This window comes from Temnothorax curvispinosus, unplaced genomic scaffold (genome assembly GCF_003070985.1).
Source record: "Temnothorax curvispinosus isolate PA1 unplaced genomic scaffold, ASM307098v1 QBEX01002391.1, whole genome shotgun sequence".
Lineage (NCBI taxonomy): Eukaryota > Metazoa > Arthropoda > Insecta > Hymenoptera > Formicidae > Temnothorax > Temnothorax curvispinosus.
This window is the reverse complement of record NW_020212171.1, coordinates 226,933-246,233: the sequence shown is the minus strand read 5'-3', so window position 1 is coordinate 246,233 and position 19,301 is coordinate 226,933. Positions and strand designations below refer to the sequence as shown.

At 35.4% G+C, this 19,301-nt stretch overlaps 2 protein-coding genes across 9 annotated transcripts; both read right to left on the bottom strand.

Annotated features, from left to right (window-relative positions):
* Positions 1 to 28: 28 nt before the first annotated feature.
* On the bottom strand, positions 29 to 15,845 carry LOC112451584 (GATOR complex protein DEPDC5). 8 transcript variants are annotated; one of them, XM_025011274.1, is made up of 25 exons: positions 15,644 to 15,845; positions 15,131 to 15,502; positions 14,920 to 15,045; positions 14,370 to 14,841; positions 14,094 to 14,290; positions 13,711 to 13,994; positions 13,316 to 13,533; positions 13,015 to 13,233; positions 12,580 to 12,747; positions 12,346 to 12,489; positions 10,952 to 10,960; positions 9,207 to 9,424; positions 8,912 to 9,117; positions 8,321 to 8,495; positions 8,019 to 8,243; positions 6,588 to 6,683; positions 5,703 to 5,776; positions 3,693 to 3,803; positions 3,110 to 3,317; positions 2,632 to 2,737; positions 2,345 to 2,572; positions 1,995 to 2,155; positions 1,743 to 1,911; positions 1,339 to 1,652; positions 29 to 1,088 (listed from the first exon to the last, which is right to left on the bottom strand). In XM_025011274.1, the coding sequence occupies exons 2-25, from the start codon at positions 15,479 to 15,481 to the stop codon at positions 891 to 893; spliced, it is 4,677 nt and encodes a 1,558-aa protein (XP_024867042.1). In that variant the 5' UTR covers positions 15,482 to 15,502; positions 15,644 to 15,845; the 3' UTR covers positions 29 to 890. The 8 variants fall into 8 exon arrangements, with proteins under 8 accessions (XP_024867042.1, XP_024867044.1, XP_024867047.1 ...); XM_025011276.1 differs by lacking the exon at positions 5,703 to 5,776 and adding an exon at positions 4,585 to 4,655; XM_025011279.1 differs by having other exon boundaries at positions 8,019 to 8,219.
* Positions 15,846 to 16,662: 817 nt separating this feature from the next.
* LOC112451587 (partner of Y14 and mago) lies at positions 16,663 to 18,787 on the bottom strand. Its single transcript, XM_025011286.1, has 3 exons — positions 18,600 to 18,787; positions 18,112 to 18,205; positions 16,663 to 18,015 (listed from the first exon to the last, which is right to left on the bottom strand). Exons 1-3 carry the CDS (start codon positions 18,628 to 18,630, stop codon positions 17,493 to 17,495), a joined length of 648 nt encoding a protein of 215 aa, XP_024867054.1. The 5' UTR covers positions 18,631 to 18,787; the 3' UTR covers positions 16,663 to 17,492.
* Between the last annotated feature and the right edge of the window lie 514 nt (positions 18,788 to 19,301).

The window sequence follows — 19,301 nt, the reverse complement described above, 5'->3', positions numbered from 1 at the left end:
AAAAATAGCAAATAACAAATTTCCAAAATTTAATTCTCAGCTGCTTCAGGTTCTTTCTTCTTTTTCCAGTCATACACAGTCTTAAAAATATCCTACTTTTTCTCACTCTTGAATGACAATAACTGGTTCAGGGCACGTATTATGGAACTTTTCGGAATGGATTCGCGAGATTATTTCGTTTTCCCTAAAAGACATAACAGAAATCTAGGAATTAACTAAATGGTTCCGATATTCCGAATTATTAATTAACAGAATTATCCGTTTTCTCTAGAAAACACGTTATAAATCTAAAAAATAACTACAATTTCGATTGGAATCTATTCCAAAAAGTTTCATAATACGTGTCCTGATCTGCATTGCTTCGCTGAATCGTAAAGCTAACGCAGACCATGCGATTCATGATTCGCACCTCGTGATTCATTATTTGTATAGCATAGTAGTTCTATGTACGAGCAATATAAATTGACTGATTCGTGGTAATTTGCGCCCTTTGATTTTGTCAAAAAATTGCTCAGCTGGCATGAGTAATAAACAATGAATGGAAACTAGACGAATCTGCTTATTCATATTACTTACGAATCTCATAGCGAAATGCGAATTTCAAATCACGAATCGTTCATAGTATAGCATTAGCTTAAATAATATTGTATAATATTGTACAATTCATATTATAGTATTACATAATCATATTGTACAATTTATATACTTTCATCCTGCTTACAATGGCTATCAAATATACCTTAAAAACATTACTATTTGCTATATCGTATTTTTGATAAATTGAGATTAACAGTCGAATGATGATTTGACGAAATTTACATAAATGATCGATGATAACTTAATAAATCTTTAGACAAAAGATGTTTTAAAAAACGTTAAAAAACATCTTGCTACTTTGCTTTTGTACAAGTTTTTTCCTTTAACTCCCAACAAGATTCCCAAAACTCTTTAAGTCTATTATCTCCATTGGAACAAAAATGTCGAAAATCCTGTATGATTTTTTTCTGGAAAACTTCGTCGCCCGCCGAGAGAGATAATAATTTCCACTTGCGGCTGATCATATGATTCCAGGACCACAAAAAGCCCATCTAAAATTAATAACAATTATGATTTTTAATAGACAAAATTTGACATTAGTTTTTAAAAAATATATATGCATATATGTTGAGGAAGACTGTAATAGCTCTTAAACATTTTGCATCGTAACACCGAATATCTTTCTTCAAATTCAGAGATAACCTTTATTATTAAATCTTTACCAATTTATGCCAGTGTTATTAATTCATGAAAGTTTAAATAATCGCTTAAGCGGCTTAAGTATGCGATAAGATCACTCACTTTCCTATCTGTGCTATGATCGTCCTTCTTTCCCCCAACATGTCTGGTAATGTATGCTTCGTGCGGACTAGACTGGTCCGAATGAACTGGGTATCTTTTCTGTCCTGTATTTCGCCGTACGACGTTCGTACCGGTTCGTGGACGTGGCCGAGTATTCGTGGTGGATGGCACTAATATAAATGCGTTACCAGTGATGTGAACGTACTGACGGTCATTTTCGGTATTCTCGACTAAGCACGGCATGAAGCCGAATCTCTGTAGAATTGCTTCTTGGAATAAAAACAACCTTTGTGCGTAGGTATCTTCACGGAATTCTGTAAATTTGTATTCATTACTTTTATCAAATAGGACAGTGTTTTTTTTTTAATGAGGCTGGTAACACAATCAGATTAGTTAGGACAAACCTTCAAAGAGATGCCGCTTATTTGCCATTAAACATTCTGTATCGAGAGGTATGAAAATAGGACCTCTGAGAGGATCGCTCTTCAAGACATATGGTAGCGCTAACAGATCGCTAGGAATCGGTATCATCTGTATCCCGCACATTTGAGCCTTGCGTTGCCAAACGAATATCTTACAGACAGAGATTGATTATTAGCAACATTTCGACAGTGTAACGGAAGAAATCAGATAGGGGAAGGTAAACCGTTGCTTACCAGATCAGCCACTATGCTCCCAGATGACGCAACCCATTGTACTACGAGTTCATAAGAATTATCTACTTTGTAAATGGACTGGTATCTCAAGTGACCCCATTCGATCCTGTCACTTTTATTATTGATGTCGATATCAAGATGAGTATGTTTATACAATGGCACTAAAAGAAAACAAATTATATGTGACTCGTTTTATGTATCTCTACTTTATCGATACGAATCTTGATAGATGATTCTGTATATGATTTATATTCATTGTAAATTAAAGACTAACTTTTCTTGTATTTTAAAAGGATATTTGTAATGTCGTGATATGAAGGGCACACGCATAAATTGCGTGCTTTTAGTACCTGTCCAATTTCTATCATCCATCGGTTCGGTTAAATCGATGTCGTCTCTCAGAAAAGGTGGAACGTTGGATTCGTCAATAGTGTCGCAAGGTATTGTTATGGCAGGTACTGTCGACACTGTTGTCGAAGACGTTGGTTCACACCATCCTTTCGGCGGTCTCATTTCTACCTCCACCCACTCGTTCTCGAAACTTTGCAGATTCCCAAGCGGCGCGGAATAGTCTGCGGCTGTTACCAAAGAAAGCGATGGAATTGCGAATTGTTGAAAATTCGGTCGCATTATTTACCTTTTTGATTTTCATCCTGCACGATATGATACAAATAAAATCCCAGCACAAATGGTTGCGAGAAATCGCCGGACGCATGGCATATCAATTTGTCTTGAATCATTCCCTGTACAAAGATAAATTGTTATTATATAATTTTATTGCTGCAATAAAGCTTTAGATAAAACGTGTAATTAAAATCTTCTCTTTTTTTTTGTTTGAGTGCAATAAAATGTGCAAAATCTTTTTTAAAAAGTGCCATGAAGTTTCTGTTTTAAGCAGTACTCTACTTGACGGAGAAACTGACATATTTCTTGATATAAGATGAATTTCTGTTTTTACGTTTATTAACTATGCAAAAATATCTATAAAAATGCAATGTAAGCAATGTATGCAATATATGTAAGTTGAGATTAAATATACATGGATGATATACTTATTCAAACTCAAATTATATAATCTGCATCGAATAGATAACAAAATTTTTCTAAATCTTTACCTTCATGATATTAATACCCTGTTCGATCCCCATGCCGCCTTCTATGTGGTTGTTCAACCACTGGATCGCATCGGCGCTAACAAACGTTTGGCTGGGCAGCGAGGGATGTTGTGTTAAGAAGCCAACACCAGTTTGAGGATGTTTCATGGCCTCCAAAATTTCCACATTCGTCGCATTGCTTTTTATCTTGGTCAGCTCCTGATTTGCACTGTAATCAAGTTTATAATTACATCATTTATATATTTGATACCAGAACGATTATTCAGAAAGAATCCTTATTACTTATTTTCAATATCGAACAAGATGAGAATTTTTCCTTAAAATAAATTAAGGCGGAATCAATAACTCTTTGCTTCATAAATATCATAAACCTTATAATTGAAGGTTTGTCATAAATTGATAAGTCACCAGGTATTGATAATTGATGCGATTTAACACTGAATGTTTCGTAATTAACATACCGAATGAATTATCTTGTACATGAACATTGAGGCTCTTAAACAAAGTATCATTCAGCAAATTGATGCGTTTAGGTATTCTACTGCTAAAGTAAAAGTCATTGAAGCAAGTGACATCCTTGTACCTGTCGTCGTTAGCGTCGAAATGATCCTGCTGCTGTTGCTCGAGCGACAACGGCAAAACGGCTTCACTGGCAGGCGACACACGTCCTCTGTCCATCACTTTGGAACCGGATCTAAATCACGCATGAAAATGGAGAATATTCATTAAGTAATTGTTACTAGCATGCAGAAAGAAGATGCAGAATCTACGAAGCGATTTATATGTTAACGCTATCTAAGCAAAAATGTTTTATTCTATTTTATGTCACCTCCCCATAGCAAATTAGATAAAAACTTTACAGAAACAACGGCTCCAACACGCTTTTCTATCGCAAGATAATGTTATTCAAGTGAAAATAGATTCGTTGTTAATCTTATGAGTTTTATTTTCGCAAGATCTCAAGAATAAGAGATATACAAAATACCGCTGTTCTATTGAATATTTCTTTAGTCACAGACATAAGTTTAACTTTTATATCCTTTATGAAAAATAAATGAAGAAAAGAAATTTTTCTTGTTGGCAAAAAATGTTTATCGTTATCGTCTACCTTTTTGTCAATGATTCTTAATAAACTTCGATATATTCTTCTTATATACACATTCCGATTATCTTATAAAAAACAAGCCATTTTGTTCAAGTTAATCAAAAGTGAATTAAAATAAAAATTAATTTACTACAACAATTCTTCATTTAATATAAAATATTGCATGGCTTTGTGACTGTTTGCATACTTAGCGCATACGTGCGAGACTAAAAGAATACTCGACAGCATGAGTTTGAGATTAGAGAGCCCGTACCATTTACATATTATAAAGTAAAACGCGTATGTGTTTAATGCTCAACGTCGTATGCGAATAGTTTCGTATTCTTAATCTGACAATGAATTACGGAAGGAATAAGAGAGTGAGACCAACCTGTTTGGCACGTGGCGAGGAGTGTCGAGGCACGTGCGGGCAGCCGCAGCGGTATTCACTACATGCCTCTCCTGTACAGAGGACCAACAACCCCGTCACTCCCTCACTCACTACCAAAATGCTCACACAGAGCATACATACAAATGCCGTTAAACTTAAGCTTTTACATCTCGTTTGTCCTCGGCACGTCGTATGTATGCTCTCTAGGCTGGGCATTAATTGGAAGACAAACAGAAAAAAGATGAAAGAAGCTGAAAGATACAGAAACTATGTGGGGGGGGGGGGTCCCTCTTAGACTCTCTCGCTTTCCTCCTAATGCGTTGCACCTGCTCCACATTGAGTGACATCGAGAGGATATTAATCAAAGTGTCGCGACGGTTATTATCAAAGCCCACGATGAGCAAAAGTGCGGAGTAAGGATAATTTGTAGTATATGTAGTATGCAAAGACACTCAAGTGTGTTTTATATTTTAAAAAATCACAAAATCGCAAACAAACAAAAAAGACATGCACGATAATAGTGGAGTCGAAAAAGTGTTGTATGCACTCATGTCAGATGTATCGGTGCATCCTTTTTTTTTTTTTAATTGTGCTTCTGATCTTAGCAAGAGCAATCACCAAAAGCGTTAAACTGAAAAGAAACTGGATTTAATATAGCCATACATTAATATAAAACAATGTCAAATTCCAGGAAAGCGTCAAAGAATGGTTCACCGATTATGTTACGTTTATGCTTCATATCGTCATCACGCATTTCGGCATCAGATATTGTTCTCTGATTGTTCCTCCTTTATTTAAGTCAAATGCACTCTTGTACCGGACAAGTTGTATTTAACATAAAATGCACATGAAAATATGTAGCACTGATAAAATATAAGTGATAATATTCCGTAAAATCAATGAGCCAATTAAACACAATGTGATACAAAAGTCTCGCTCCAGTGATCAAACATTTGCCGTACATAATAAAAACCAAGCAATAATGAAAACCATCGACCACACCAATTTGGGATAGTCCACTGAAAAAAAAAGAACAAAAGAGGAGTCCGCAAAACTACGTAGTTAAAAATTGGCGCAAAGCAACAATGCTGAAATCATCAAGGTAGACATATTCAAACCTTGGTCTCGGTTTCTCTGGCAGGCGGTTGCTCCCGAGTCGCTCCCTGAAAGGAGAGCTGCCGACTAGATTGGTCTGGAAAGTATGATGACATGTATGGATAACTGCGAATGGTAATGATCAAGCTGATGATATCGTGAAAATGTATAGGTATAACTAGAATGCGATGTTCAAACATTAAAAAGTGTTGCTTAAAAGTCGCTCTCGTATAAGGCATAAGTCATATATATGTATGTATACATATATATACATATATTATACGTGTATATATACATATATATGTAACGAGAGAAGAGTGTAAATCAAACACATCATAACATCTGACGCATAACGGTTAAGCTCGCTAAAAATCATAGATGCACATTCAACGCAAAAATATATCAAGCACGGTCATAGTTATCGTGAGATTATATTGTATTGTGTAAGCTGGCCTGATCATTCCAGGTAACACGTATCAAAGAAGCGAGTCTATCGAGAAACTCGAATAGCCTTGAAAAAAATCGGGTAAAATTGCACCAGTTGGGACCATTCCACATCCAAGTAAAAAGAGGTTTTTGCAATTACAAGTTTCCAAAAGAGATGAATGTTAAATTTCTCTTGGCAGCCTGTGAGCGCTCTCTGAATATAATCTCGGAATCTTCTTTTCACTGTTGTGCAAAATTATCTTTCCTGCTGCAACTTTACTTCACTTGTATCAGTATTCTATATCGGGAATAATATATTGTGTATACAACAGTCTGTAGAGAATCGAAGATCTCTTTACAAGAAATTTTCTCTTATTGTACCGCTTGTAATTAACTAGTCGGAAGCTCGTACGAACGAGAATCCCAACAATTTGGACTCAGTGTATACAACCACTCAGTGGCTACAGGAGGGGAGGATGTACCTGGTTAGTGAGGAATATCAGGCTCGTGCTGTGCCTGCGTCTGGTCAAATGAGAGGCAGGATCTCTTGGAGGGACACCACCTAGAGCTGTGGGGCTCTGAAACATATCATGCTGAAATCCCCCTCCCCATACAAACATTCCAGCTACATGTCTCTACCTATCGCACATCTATACGTATGTAATATCGAATTTGTAAATCTTTATTTTGTAAGTAGAGACTTATTGTGACCTTGTTATCGTAATCTTAATCTGCTGTCAACGGATACGTCTAACAAATACTTTGATATGTATTTCGGAACGATCGTAATTTGTAGTATAGAGGTATAAGTATTATATCGTTAAGTAGTAAATTAATACTGCTGAGAGCCGATATCACAGTCTCCGATTAACGTGATCCTCCGATTAAACTCACTCTAACTATCCCCCTAGAAAGAGATGCAGAGTGAGTTTAATCGGAGGATCACGTTAATCGGAGACTGTGATATCGGCCCTGAATGTTGCTATTGTACATGTTATAGGCTGACGTTAACGCAAAGTGTCAAAAGAAGCTTTGTAAAAAGCCGTGCATTTCTTTTAGTTTTCTAATTGTATATCCTAGTGTATAGTCTTGTATAGTCTCTCCAGCATGTTATACAGCAATGTTTTATCTACAATTGATAGAATTAGGTTTGTCAGAGACCATTATTTCGCTAATAAGATTATATTTTATACTACAATAAATATGTTTACAGAAACTGCGTAATTCAAAAGTTAATAAGGTATAAAATAATTAACAGAAGCATTAAAATAAATCTGCGAAAATCAATCAAATATGAGCATGCAACATTCAAGTATAGAGGAGATAGTATAGAGGAGATATTCCAGAGAAAATGCAATTTTTGTACATTATTTTTTTTGTATATGTGCAAGAAAGAAAAAGAGATTGCCTTCAAGAATTGAATTTATATTTCATGTCACATATAAAATATGATCCTTATATGTTTATTTATTTTTTTAAATAATCGGAATAAAAAAAAGGGAATAAAATATATCTCCTCAAACAGCATAATTTACAACAAAACTATCAAGCAATTAAAATAAATATCACGTAGAATGAAATAACTGCAATTAAAATATGTATAAATATAACGGGATGTCCCAAAAAGATTTATATCAGCAAAATGTTCAAATATTACGCAACAAAGATTCGATAAAAAAAAATTAATGATCAAAACGAATTAAGATTGGAGAAATTTTTGTTAAAGATAATAAAAAATGTCTTCTGTATAAAGTTTTGTTACTAGTGACGCAATTATACTTTTTGGAACGTCTTCTATTATTTGTTAAACTATTATACATTTAAAATTTCTAATAAATAATTAATAATTTGGGATTAATTCATCTCTATACATATAAAATTCTATTTAAAAAATTAGAAAGGGAGTAATTTACCCAGTTTTTGTTGGGATTTGGCCGTCGTATTTTGTTCAACCACCCCTCGATAAAACGCAGGAAGCCGTCCATTAATGATGCCTGTTCAGCATTACTGAGCGGAGTGTATATGTCGCATCTTGGGGAACCTTCTAAAATTCTGCGGGTCGCAGGATTATTATATGGTAATAGAAATACTCGAAACCTCCAATATTTGAGAGCCTGAAAGAAAACATATTTAAGATCCTGAAATAAAAGGAAAATATCGAAGTTAGTAACTTTCTTAATAATGCGGGAAACCGGACTTTTGGAAATCCACTCACTTCCACTAAAGCAAAATCAGTGTGGCCCCGTGTGCAAATGTAATGGTCTAGATAATTCCAATTATAGGTCTCGAGTTTCTCTGTGGTGAAAGACACCCGCGAAACTTCGTACGTGTCGTGATGCGGAGCATGAAATCGATATTGATAGTGAATATTGAAGGGTGGGTAAGGATGCCTGCAAATTTAATTATTGCCAATATTTGTTATTTAAGTTTGCGTGTTTCTGTAACACGTTGCACTGGAGAAACACTAATTATAATAAAATTTATTCAAGTATATGTCTCATTATGTGTCAAATACAAGTTTTATATTCTTCTTATTATATACTACTTAGTATCAATTCATTCAAAAAGCTCTTGAAAGAGTTTAAAAAACTTTATATGCAAGTAAATAAAATAAACTACGTAGCTATGATAATTTAATTAAATCACGAAGTGAGATATTAACTGGTAATTAAAATTTTGGAAAAATTGACTTTTAAAAAATACGGCTAAAGACTAAGTGTGTAAAGAAGAGATCTATTAAGTTCCAACAGAATCAGTTGATTGGTACAAGATCCCAATATCAAATTATAAATTATGTAATATTTACCGTGGACGGTATCTCGTAACTGTTATAGAATTATCGAACAGTGATATTTTGTGAAAAATTCTTCCAATGCTAAGCAAATATTCCTCTTTAGGCTCGGACTCAGTCTGTCTGCCGCGTATTACCGTACTAATTGCGGGAACGGGATTGCTGCCAGTGGCGTTGCTCTGATTCTTGTTAAGTGACGGTAAAATAATTAGCTGGAAACCCTTAAATGCAATATTCGTGATTACTCCAGATACAATTACATAAAAGCGCATTAAAAAAAAAAAAACTGAGTGCTTTATTTATATAATACTTGGGCCAAGCGCTGCGAGACCAGCTCTTTAAACACTTCCACAGTTGTGAGCGGTTTCTTGTATATCGCTCGCTGTTGGGCAAAATCCGCGTTAACGTCGTCCGGGAGAAGATTGTAGTCCGACACGACGTAATCGTTTTGTAAGCTCCGCTTGTCTGGGAAGTAATCAGTAGTGATGGGCAGGCATGCAGGGATTGTTAAAGATTTCCAGTCAACCCCTGTTTCGAATAAAATTTTAAAGTGATTGAAGTGATTACAAACATCATTCTATATATGCAAGAAGAAACAGATAAGTTGCAATTTTACAATCGATATTCAAGAATATTATTTTCCAGCTTCAAAGCTTTTTAGCTCCTCTATTTTTATTTAATATCCATTTCTTCCTTATGTAGTCACAAAGAGTAGATGCTCGATGAGATGTCACTTGTTACAAATGAATAGAAATTATAGAAATCGAAGCACTGAATTATCATTTTATATTTTGATCAGGGTTGCAATAATTGTCACTACAGGAAAATGCATCAACTTTGATAGTTGAGAAATGTCAGATTTTCGAGAATCTACTGTATTGTCGATTCAATCTCCCTTTACCAGTAAAAATAATATTTAATTTGCCTTTCGGCAGAAACTACTGATATATAATTTTCATTATACAGAATGTTCTGTAGAATGTATATTAATATCAGCATAATGATGTCCAAGAAATATTTAGTAGACGTTTATTTCCGAAAAAAATTCTATTATAAAGTTTGTATGCATACATGACTTTATAATTAGTAATTCTTTGGAACATTCTGTATATTTAATTCAATCTTTATCATATACGTTCCCTATTGACAAGTTTAATTACGATAAGACACATTATTGTGTGTAGATTCCTTATCTCCCTTATCCCCCCACTCTGAAACATTTTCTAATAATACTCATGATTTGCGAGAGAATGCTGTTTACATATGATAAAGATTAAAAGTCTTCTCTCTCTCTAAATGCATGCTGTCTGACAATTATTAGTTATAATGTGCTTAATAACAAATATTCTATAGTGATATATCAATTTTGAGTTATTAAGTCACGTGTGTGTAACAAAATAGATAACTAACGGATCTAAAATAGATACACATTATCCTTTTTATACGCCGGTGCAATAAAGTTACTCGATTAGATCTACAGAAAAGAGAGAATATAATGTAATAAGCATCTCTAAACAGCTACGTATCGTAGGTATGCCTTAACTTATAAATGTGGAAAACCGAGGCTATATTGTAGCACATTTTGTCAGTGAGAGGAGACACATAAAATAGTATTTAAAAAAAAAAATAAAAATAAAAATAAAAATGCGGAAAAGTATAAGCTTTACATAAGGTAATATATATCTGACTGACGAAAACAGCAAAGGAGCAGTTTGCGAGATGCTCAGCAAAGAACAAGCGGCGATCTGTGCGGTAGATGAAAGCTGCTTACAGCGAAGATGTTAAGCTTCAACGTGGAGGAACAGGTTGAAAATATCAGGCGAAAGGATATGTGTTTTATATTATTTAAAAAATAAAAAAAAGATAATCGTTTGAAATTCTAGAAATCTGTTGTACATGCATCAGACACATAAGACAATTACGGCGAAGAAATGGTGAAGAATTGTGAAGAAACTATTTTAATAGTGACGCTTCTACTTCGGGCTAACGTCCCTAATATAGATAAACAAATGTATACCATAACCGGATCAATCCCTAATAGTATATGGCGCTAACCTATGATGGCTGTAAAACAGCATAAGTGACATCATAGTTGTACATCACACACGTATCAATGCGTCCAGCGTTGCATCCCAATTAGACGTACCATAGCATGGAAATAAACAACATTATTCGTATCGATGATCGATGGTCTTGTAAAAAAATTAATATTGGATATTTTCAAGAATGAAAATAGATTTCTTTCCTTGCGAAAACCTTTCGCGGATATATGAAATACATATATGTGGATGTAATCATCCGACGAGATACAGAGATGTGATTCTATGAGAACAGAGCGTAATTGCAAGATTGGGTTAAGCGAAGCTATTATAAAAAAAGGGAAAGAACTACTTTACTCATGTAAAATAAATGCAAAATTATAAATAAGTGAAAAAGAAAACGTATTATTGAAAAAAATGTGAAGATTTAACTTGTCATTGAAGTATATTCTGTATTACGCACAAAAAAACACATATTTCTGTACACGTATTAACAAGTTTTATAAATGTAAGAAATGACAATATTGGGATAGTATTTGCTTTCAAAATGTTTCCAAGTATTTTCATTCTTTCATAAATGTTATCAGTTGTAATGACTTATCAATCTTCTTTGATGCTGATATCTGATATGAAACAATAGCAACATGTAAGTTCAATTTTTCACTGTCACTATCTATAAACAGGAGCAAATCTGTAGTGATTTTCAACAAACCATATGTCCTAACTATTGTCTCTTTCTTTGCTGACTATATATTTTATTTAAAGATAACGTGGTATACATTTATGTGTAAATATGAAATTTATAATATAAAACACAAGAATAAAAAGGAAATTAATTTTGATTATTTAGAGCCATACTATTATAATTCGAAGCTAAAACCACAGGAGCACTCCTGCTTATTATACATATATCGATATTTATATTATATCAAAATTTCTGAGTAGGTAAAATATCGTACGTGATAAAGCACAATACATAAGAAGCATTATGTATAACTTATGGATATTGGATACTGGAATTATATGTGTGTTATGTGTAATGTAAATAACTTGTTACTGAATTGAATATTTTTAAATCTTATCATTCACAGGATTATTCAGGAATTCTCTCTTTTAGACTGTAAGCTTATTGATAATTACGCTAAGTCGATAACTTTGTTGCATTTTTTTAGGCCCTATAATGTATTACAGAATAATATTAAACTTTATAATATACATATATATATATATATATTTAAAATCATTCAAACTACTTTATATTATATTAAACCTTCCTAATTAATAATGTAGTAATTATAGAAAGAATAATGTTAAATAAATGTTTGGAGTAATAATATATAATATTTCTATTATTTCCCGCAAAATGTATAGATATAAATTCAGAGAATTATTAGAAATATTAAAGCAAACCTGTTGTTAAAGCAGGCGTCCATTCCTGCTCACCAGTAGCACCCCACAAGAGAGTAAGACTCTTATTCACCATAGCTGAAGGATTTGCAGCTTTATCTCCATTAGTTACAGAAGGATTAGGTCGCAGTAACTTTCCTTTTGTGTCTGTAAGACCATGAAGTTTATTATCTATTGTATCTCTCATATTTCATACCTTACATATGCTCTAATTTAATAATACTAAATACTAACGACCTTGGAATCCTATTTGAGATGCCGATCTTGAAATCTGATTTGAATTGCTTGCCCCAACTTCCATCGAGGGTCCACCTATAGTGGCTAATGTAGTCTCACTTTGTGACTCCAATGTTTGCATTGGAATAGCTTGATAGTGATGTTGCTGTATTAGAACTCCTGTAGGCCCTACGAAATTATATTAATATAACTTTGATAGATTTTACATATAAATTTATGTCATCAGTGGTTTAATATATTAAATAATATGTGCAAAATATGTGGTAATTGGAAAGTTAAAACTAAATAGTTATTTTCAACAACTGATTGTTGATTGTTACCACGTATGATTTACTATGTATATATGACATTCAGTACATTTATAATTACATATACATAAAACAAGATAAAGAAAATCAATTATATTTACCGATATAAAACGAGTGTAATAATTACCTTTTGGAAAGATGTGAGTCCACCGTCGTCTGTTGCTGGTAAGTTTAATGGTAACATGTGACGGATCGAAAGGATTGATTAATGCCCTACCAGGCCTAAGTATATTCGTCGGTTGAGAAATTGAGTTCGTTGGACTACCAGCGCTACCAACAATAGGTCTAAACGGCGGAGATATCTCGGAGTCTGTTAAGTCGTTTTTCACCGGCGTTCTGGATACACCTAATAAAATTATCACAGATATGTTGTAATAAATATCTCAATGATATAATCAAATTATTATCAAACATGTATATGTGCTTGCCAGTTTTATCTTCATTAGATTCAGTGTTATCGTCATCTGTTTTGTGCGGTATCGTTATTGCAGCACTCCGTAATGACGGTGAATGTGTTTCAGGTGGTGGATGATGTATATCAGGATCCGACATTTTACGTTTCAAAAGCTTTAACAAATGGCCATTATTATGAGTTTCAAGGCACACCACGCTCGTCTTTTTTCTCCTCGTATTTATCCTTTGTACACTGAAACGACAATAAAATATACGTATTAATTTAATAAAGTAACAATAAAAGACGATTGGATTTATCTATGCCGAATTTTACTATAATCTATATTTCTGTTACAAAAATAAAAAAAAAAAGAAAGAGAGAACATTGTTTTGTTGTAGTGCTAAAAGATATCGCATTTAGCTTATTTACCTTGAAGTATGAACTGTTGGTAGTTGGAACACTTGTGCATCATAAGCATCATAATCGAATAACGTATTATGTAAACATTCTCTTGGATCTTCTTGCAAAAGTCTAGTTTTGCAATGTAATTTTTCATTATCCGTCAGATGTTTCGACACCTTCTGCGGCAGCTTTATTCGTGGAATAAATGTGGAATAGGGAATCTTTTTGTTCGTGGAATAGAAACTGAGATTTATCCAGTGAGGCATGCTATAGTCATCTGGTGCATTTATAGAGGAATCTTTGTTGTGAAACTAGAATCAAATATTACACACATATTACTTGTATATAAATAAATTAGAAACACAATATCTATACATATATATATGTATATATTTGTACTTATATTTTACCTTCAATAACGGAACTGCATGAAGTGGCTGTTCCCCAACGCATACTAAATCACTTCCTACACCGTTGTCGATGATTCTCTGCTTTGTCACATTTGTCAGCTCTCTGTCAACCTCAAAGACTCCAACTCCAGGTGTAATGACTACAGATAACTGACCAGTCCTGTCAAAGCTGCGATCCAAGTAGTGTTTTTCAAAAACTGTAAAAATATCATGGATAGAATAAGATGCAAAATAGACAAATAAATTACTTAAATGATTTGGTCGTTCCTCACTTACCGTTTAAAGACATATTCAACACTTCCAAAAAGTTGCCTTGCGCAGCAGTGGAATTTACCGCCTTAGGCATATTAACACCTGGCTTCTGGTGATATTCCAAGACAATTTTTTGATAATCAGTAAACAATTTGCGCAGTTGCACCAATATATTACTCCAATCCTCAAATCTTTCATTCTGTACCGCAACTCTGTAAAAATCTTCATAAAATCTCCCTCTGTAATCGTGCTGCAAACACTCCCTCATATGATTTGGAAATTCCTCCAAACTGGTCGCATTGTAGAAAGTTCTCGAGAACAGTACTATAGTAACTTCATGATTGCTGCTATTCTTTTTCCACTTTTGAAATAGGTCCGCTAAGAATCCATTAACTGCCTTCTCAAAGTAAAGATCTCCGTGTATATCAAAATCCCACATTTCAGAGCTCATTTGAATGAACAAGTATACCATACTTGTAGAAGATCGAAACACTACCTAAGAAGAATCGGATCTTTTATAACAAAGATAAAGGGCAGACATTGGAATAATAAAGTACCATAATATTGCACAAACTTTAGTGTCATCAGTTATGACGCCGCAGGCAACACGATCGCCCTGTGACCACATCTCGTACACTTGACAACGTATACTACCGCTGCAAAACTCTATCTTCTTATTGATGTACACGCAAGTGTTTACCTAAGAAGAACATATATAGATTTTTTTTTTGCTCAGAGATACAGAAGAGATCAATTAGCAAATGTGAAATAAAGGAATAGGGTACCAAGCTGTTCTTCAAACGCCACATTTCACTGCGTCCCATATACTGATCCTTAAACGTCAATTCTATGGAATCTAGGGCCACGTCGTCCGGGTTTACTATGTTCATGTATACATCGGCGAACGTTCGCAGCTGAAACATCGACGCTACGTTATTCTCCACGCTGATGGTCTCGCGACCCTGTAGGTCCTCCTTGAAGGAGGTGACTTGTAACAGCAGGCGGCTGAACTCATCGTCGGGATGGTAAATCTCAACGACATCGCCGGTCTTTATGCCGGGATAATCCTTCGGGTTGATGATCAGGTCCTCCCCGCTGAAGTTCTTTTGATGCACTATCAGCTTGAAAAGCTTCATGCTTGATGCGGCATTCTGGATCTGCGGAATAAAATTTCGAGCCATATACCAATGGCGTATAAATGTAATAATTAACAGAGCGATTCGCCAGGTCAACTTCGCAAAGACGATTCAGTTATTTATGTTTGTTTTTCTTTTTTTTTTCCCTTTAAATTTACATACGCTTATGTCATTACAGTAATGGTCCTATTGGCGAACAATTGTGCCTGGCGACTGGCGAGGTGGCGAGACGTATAATTGATTGTCGGCAAGTAGAGGAGGAGCTGGAGAGATGAAGCTGATGAAGGGCATTGAAGGGCTCCTTCTCTCTGGCTCGAATCTCGAATAGGCTGCAAATCACCAAAAGTTTGGTTATTGGTTGCCCGTTGAAATCAGAAACAGTACACGAGGCGACATCTTTCGGATCACCGAGGAATCGCGTTTCTCACCCACAGTCGATAAAGAAGAGCGTCGTCGGTAAAACAGGTAGCTTCTTGTCCGGCAGGGTCCATTAATTGCTACTTTAGCGGCTCAGTGAGCGGTCGTGCTTCTGAATTCACCCAATGACAGCGTTTCGTCAGAGAGATTCGAAATTCGAAATGACGAAGTCTCCGGGTAGCCTAGGAGTCTCGATGATCGCGAGAATCGTCCTCGCGATCGCTCTTCTTTTCCCCTTTTTATTACGTCAGCCTTGCTTTTACGCTACGGGTGTGTATATGTGTATGTATGTACTACGTGTATTAGTTTTAATCTTTCCTTCCTTCCGATTTACGTTTCTATCTCAATCGTCAGTTGACTTAATTGTACACGATATAGCTATATTATACAAAATATGCACTTCAAAAACGGCGCGTGTGTATTTTTCGTTACGTTAATAATAGTAGCGGTATACTATAATTGCGTGCAGTTACGATACTAATTACGACCTAATAGTATTTGAATTATTAATTATTAAAACGATTTAAATTCAAGCGGCGCTCCGTCCGAGAACGCAAAGGGGCAAATGAAACTTATATTCGTACTTACAATTAGTGGTTAATTATTACTATTCTTGTAAAATCAATGAATGGGATAATCAGGCTCGATTATAAAAAGTATTCCAAGTAATGTATATTAATAGAACATGCATTTATAAATTGACAGGACTATTATCACAAACATTTCCTATAGAAAAATCAATTACACGAGATAATTTATAATTATGATACAATACTTTATTGATATAATAAAATTACTATTAACAAAAACTTATGGGATAATGATTCTGAGAATATTTATTTTTCTCACAAAAGCGCGACGATTTTTACTTTTATATAATTTCGGGTTTATTCGCTATAAATATTATAAATCGATAGTTTATCTTATCATATTAAATGCATTAATAATTCTCATTAAAACACTCACAGATGTCTACATGTATTTCAGATCATCGTGACCGCTAATATAAATTCATCTAAAACTGGTTGTTTAATTTTACTCTTTTAACCGTTTTGAATCATGACGTGATGCTGAGGATAATTCATTTAACGAAAACTCCATTCGTTTTTTTTATTAAAACTTTCACGTAAGTTCTCTTATATACATATAGATACGTGTATAAGTTTTTGCTCAAGTATCAGAATTCAGAATCATTGACAATTAAATAATCATCGCGGTATATATATATATATATATAAATGTATGTATCATTGGCCGCGTTCAGGAAACACAACTGTTGAGTGAGCGCTCATTATGATTGGTTCTTACACTTAGATCCGGAGTAGAACCAAAGGTAAGAACCAATCACATTAAAGAATCACTGACCGCTCACTCAACAGTTGTGTTTCCTGAATGCGGCCAATATTATCAATCTACACACTGTGAGTAAATAAAAAAATGATGAATACAAGATGCAATATTAAAACTGTAATGTAACCGTCAAAAGGAACAAAGATTTGCCTCTGTCATATAATAGGATTGTGAAAGTTTTACTGTCGCACCATTTTCCGATGGCACTGACAAATTCGTGTGAAAGTTTCAATTGGATATGGATCTATAAAGCAGCCTCTAATCTTTTTATCTCCCTAGAGATTTCCGTTTTCCGCGCGAGTTTGTCGAGTATCTCCTTATCAGGATTTTTCAGAGCACCAGTTTTGATTTTATCCTCTAACATTTCGATTTCCCTAATTTTCTTCCGAAGATTTTTCAATCTTTTCTGCGGATCGGCCGTCGTTTTTTGCGCGGCGTTCGAATTGTCCTTAGCTACATTGTTTGTCGTGGTTTGTTTCGCAGTAGACAGCGGCTTGTCGGTGTGGGGGGCTGGAACTTCTTTATGAAATTCGGGCTCTGAGATCGTGATTTTGGACAACCCTTCGACGACGGGCTCCACAGCTTTAGACTTGCTCTTCTTCTTCTTCTTCTTGGATCCCTCTTGGGTTTTCGCTTGCGTGCCGGGTATCACTTTGTTCTTCGCCGCTAAAGCCTCCATCTTAGCTTTATGTTCGGCTATAAATTCTGGACTCGCGCCCACAGGATACAAAGGCTTCTTTATCAATTGCTTTCCTTTGCTCTCGTATCTGCAAAGGGAATAACAAAACGATAAGAAATGTGATGTGAAACAAAGTCACCGTGTAATATCAAGATATTAAAGAACATATATCGCGATTACTTACAATGGGACCTCTTCCTGAGGAATATATCCATCTTTCACACGTCGTTGCTTGCGCCACGTGCCATCGGGTCGTTGACTCGCGGGGATAAACGTACCTGAAACAATAACAGAAAGTTTCAGTCGCAACGTTCTTGATCACATTTCTGCAAAATGTTGACGTTGGCCACTTATAAATTTCAAGAACATCTCGAGTGTTGTATTAAATTAAAAAAAAAAAAAATACATTATAGTTAACGCAAGTGCGAGAATTCTAGCAGGGTAATCACTGTAATCAGCCAAGGGAAAACACGCCGCGACGTTCCGGGACACGTGAAGACTCCCCGAGGTTGACCCGGCCTAACTATAGCGCGTGGAAAAAGGGAACGGTCTATTATTACACGGAAACCGATCGTTTTACACTTGTTTACAACGTCCGAGGTTAGAGCCGGCGCGGTAACGCGGCCGCGGAGTACGCCCGTTCGCGCGGCGCGGCGAGCGATCGGCGCTTACCCGTCTCGTCCTTGATGTACGTCGACGCCATCGCAATTGCTTCGCGGGGAGCGCGCGTCCGCGAAAATTGTAAATAAAATGTAAAAAGTCCTCGACTATCCGCGTGCCATTCTGCAGCCTCTTGTATGCGGAGCGGAACCCCTCCGGAGCGTGCTCCTGTCTCCTCCGCTCCGCTCCGCTCCGCTCCGGTGGCGTGCGGTGCGGGTCTCGGTCGCGAGGCGCGCCCGACAGGTGTCGCAAGCGGCCTCGTTTCCGAGTCGCGCGGCCCCGGCCCCGGCCCCCTCGCACGGATTTAATTAACGCGTCACCTCCGCCTGGGACCACTGGGACTGACTGGGACCGTGAGAGCAGCTAATTTGTATAGATGGTAGAGGATCCGAGTTTTTACAAATATTTTATGTATCTTTGTTTTTTCTAATTCTAATGGTCTTCTGTAACACAATGAATAAGCCTGTGTATATATACTTTATTTTACTATTATTATTATACTCAGATGCGAAATTTTGTTTGAAGTAGGTATCCCTACATTTTGGTATAATTTGGTTTAAACTTAGATATATATTATCTTTGAGAATTCCACCTTTGTAGATCTTACGGGGTGTGTATTTACACACGGTTCCTATTAACATTGTAAAAAAACGTAACTGTATATAAATATGCCAAATAGACCTGTTCCTCTATTGGCTGTATTATTTTTAATTA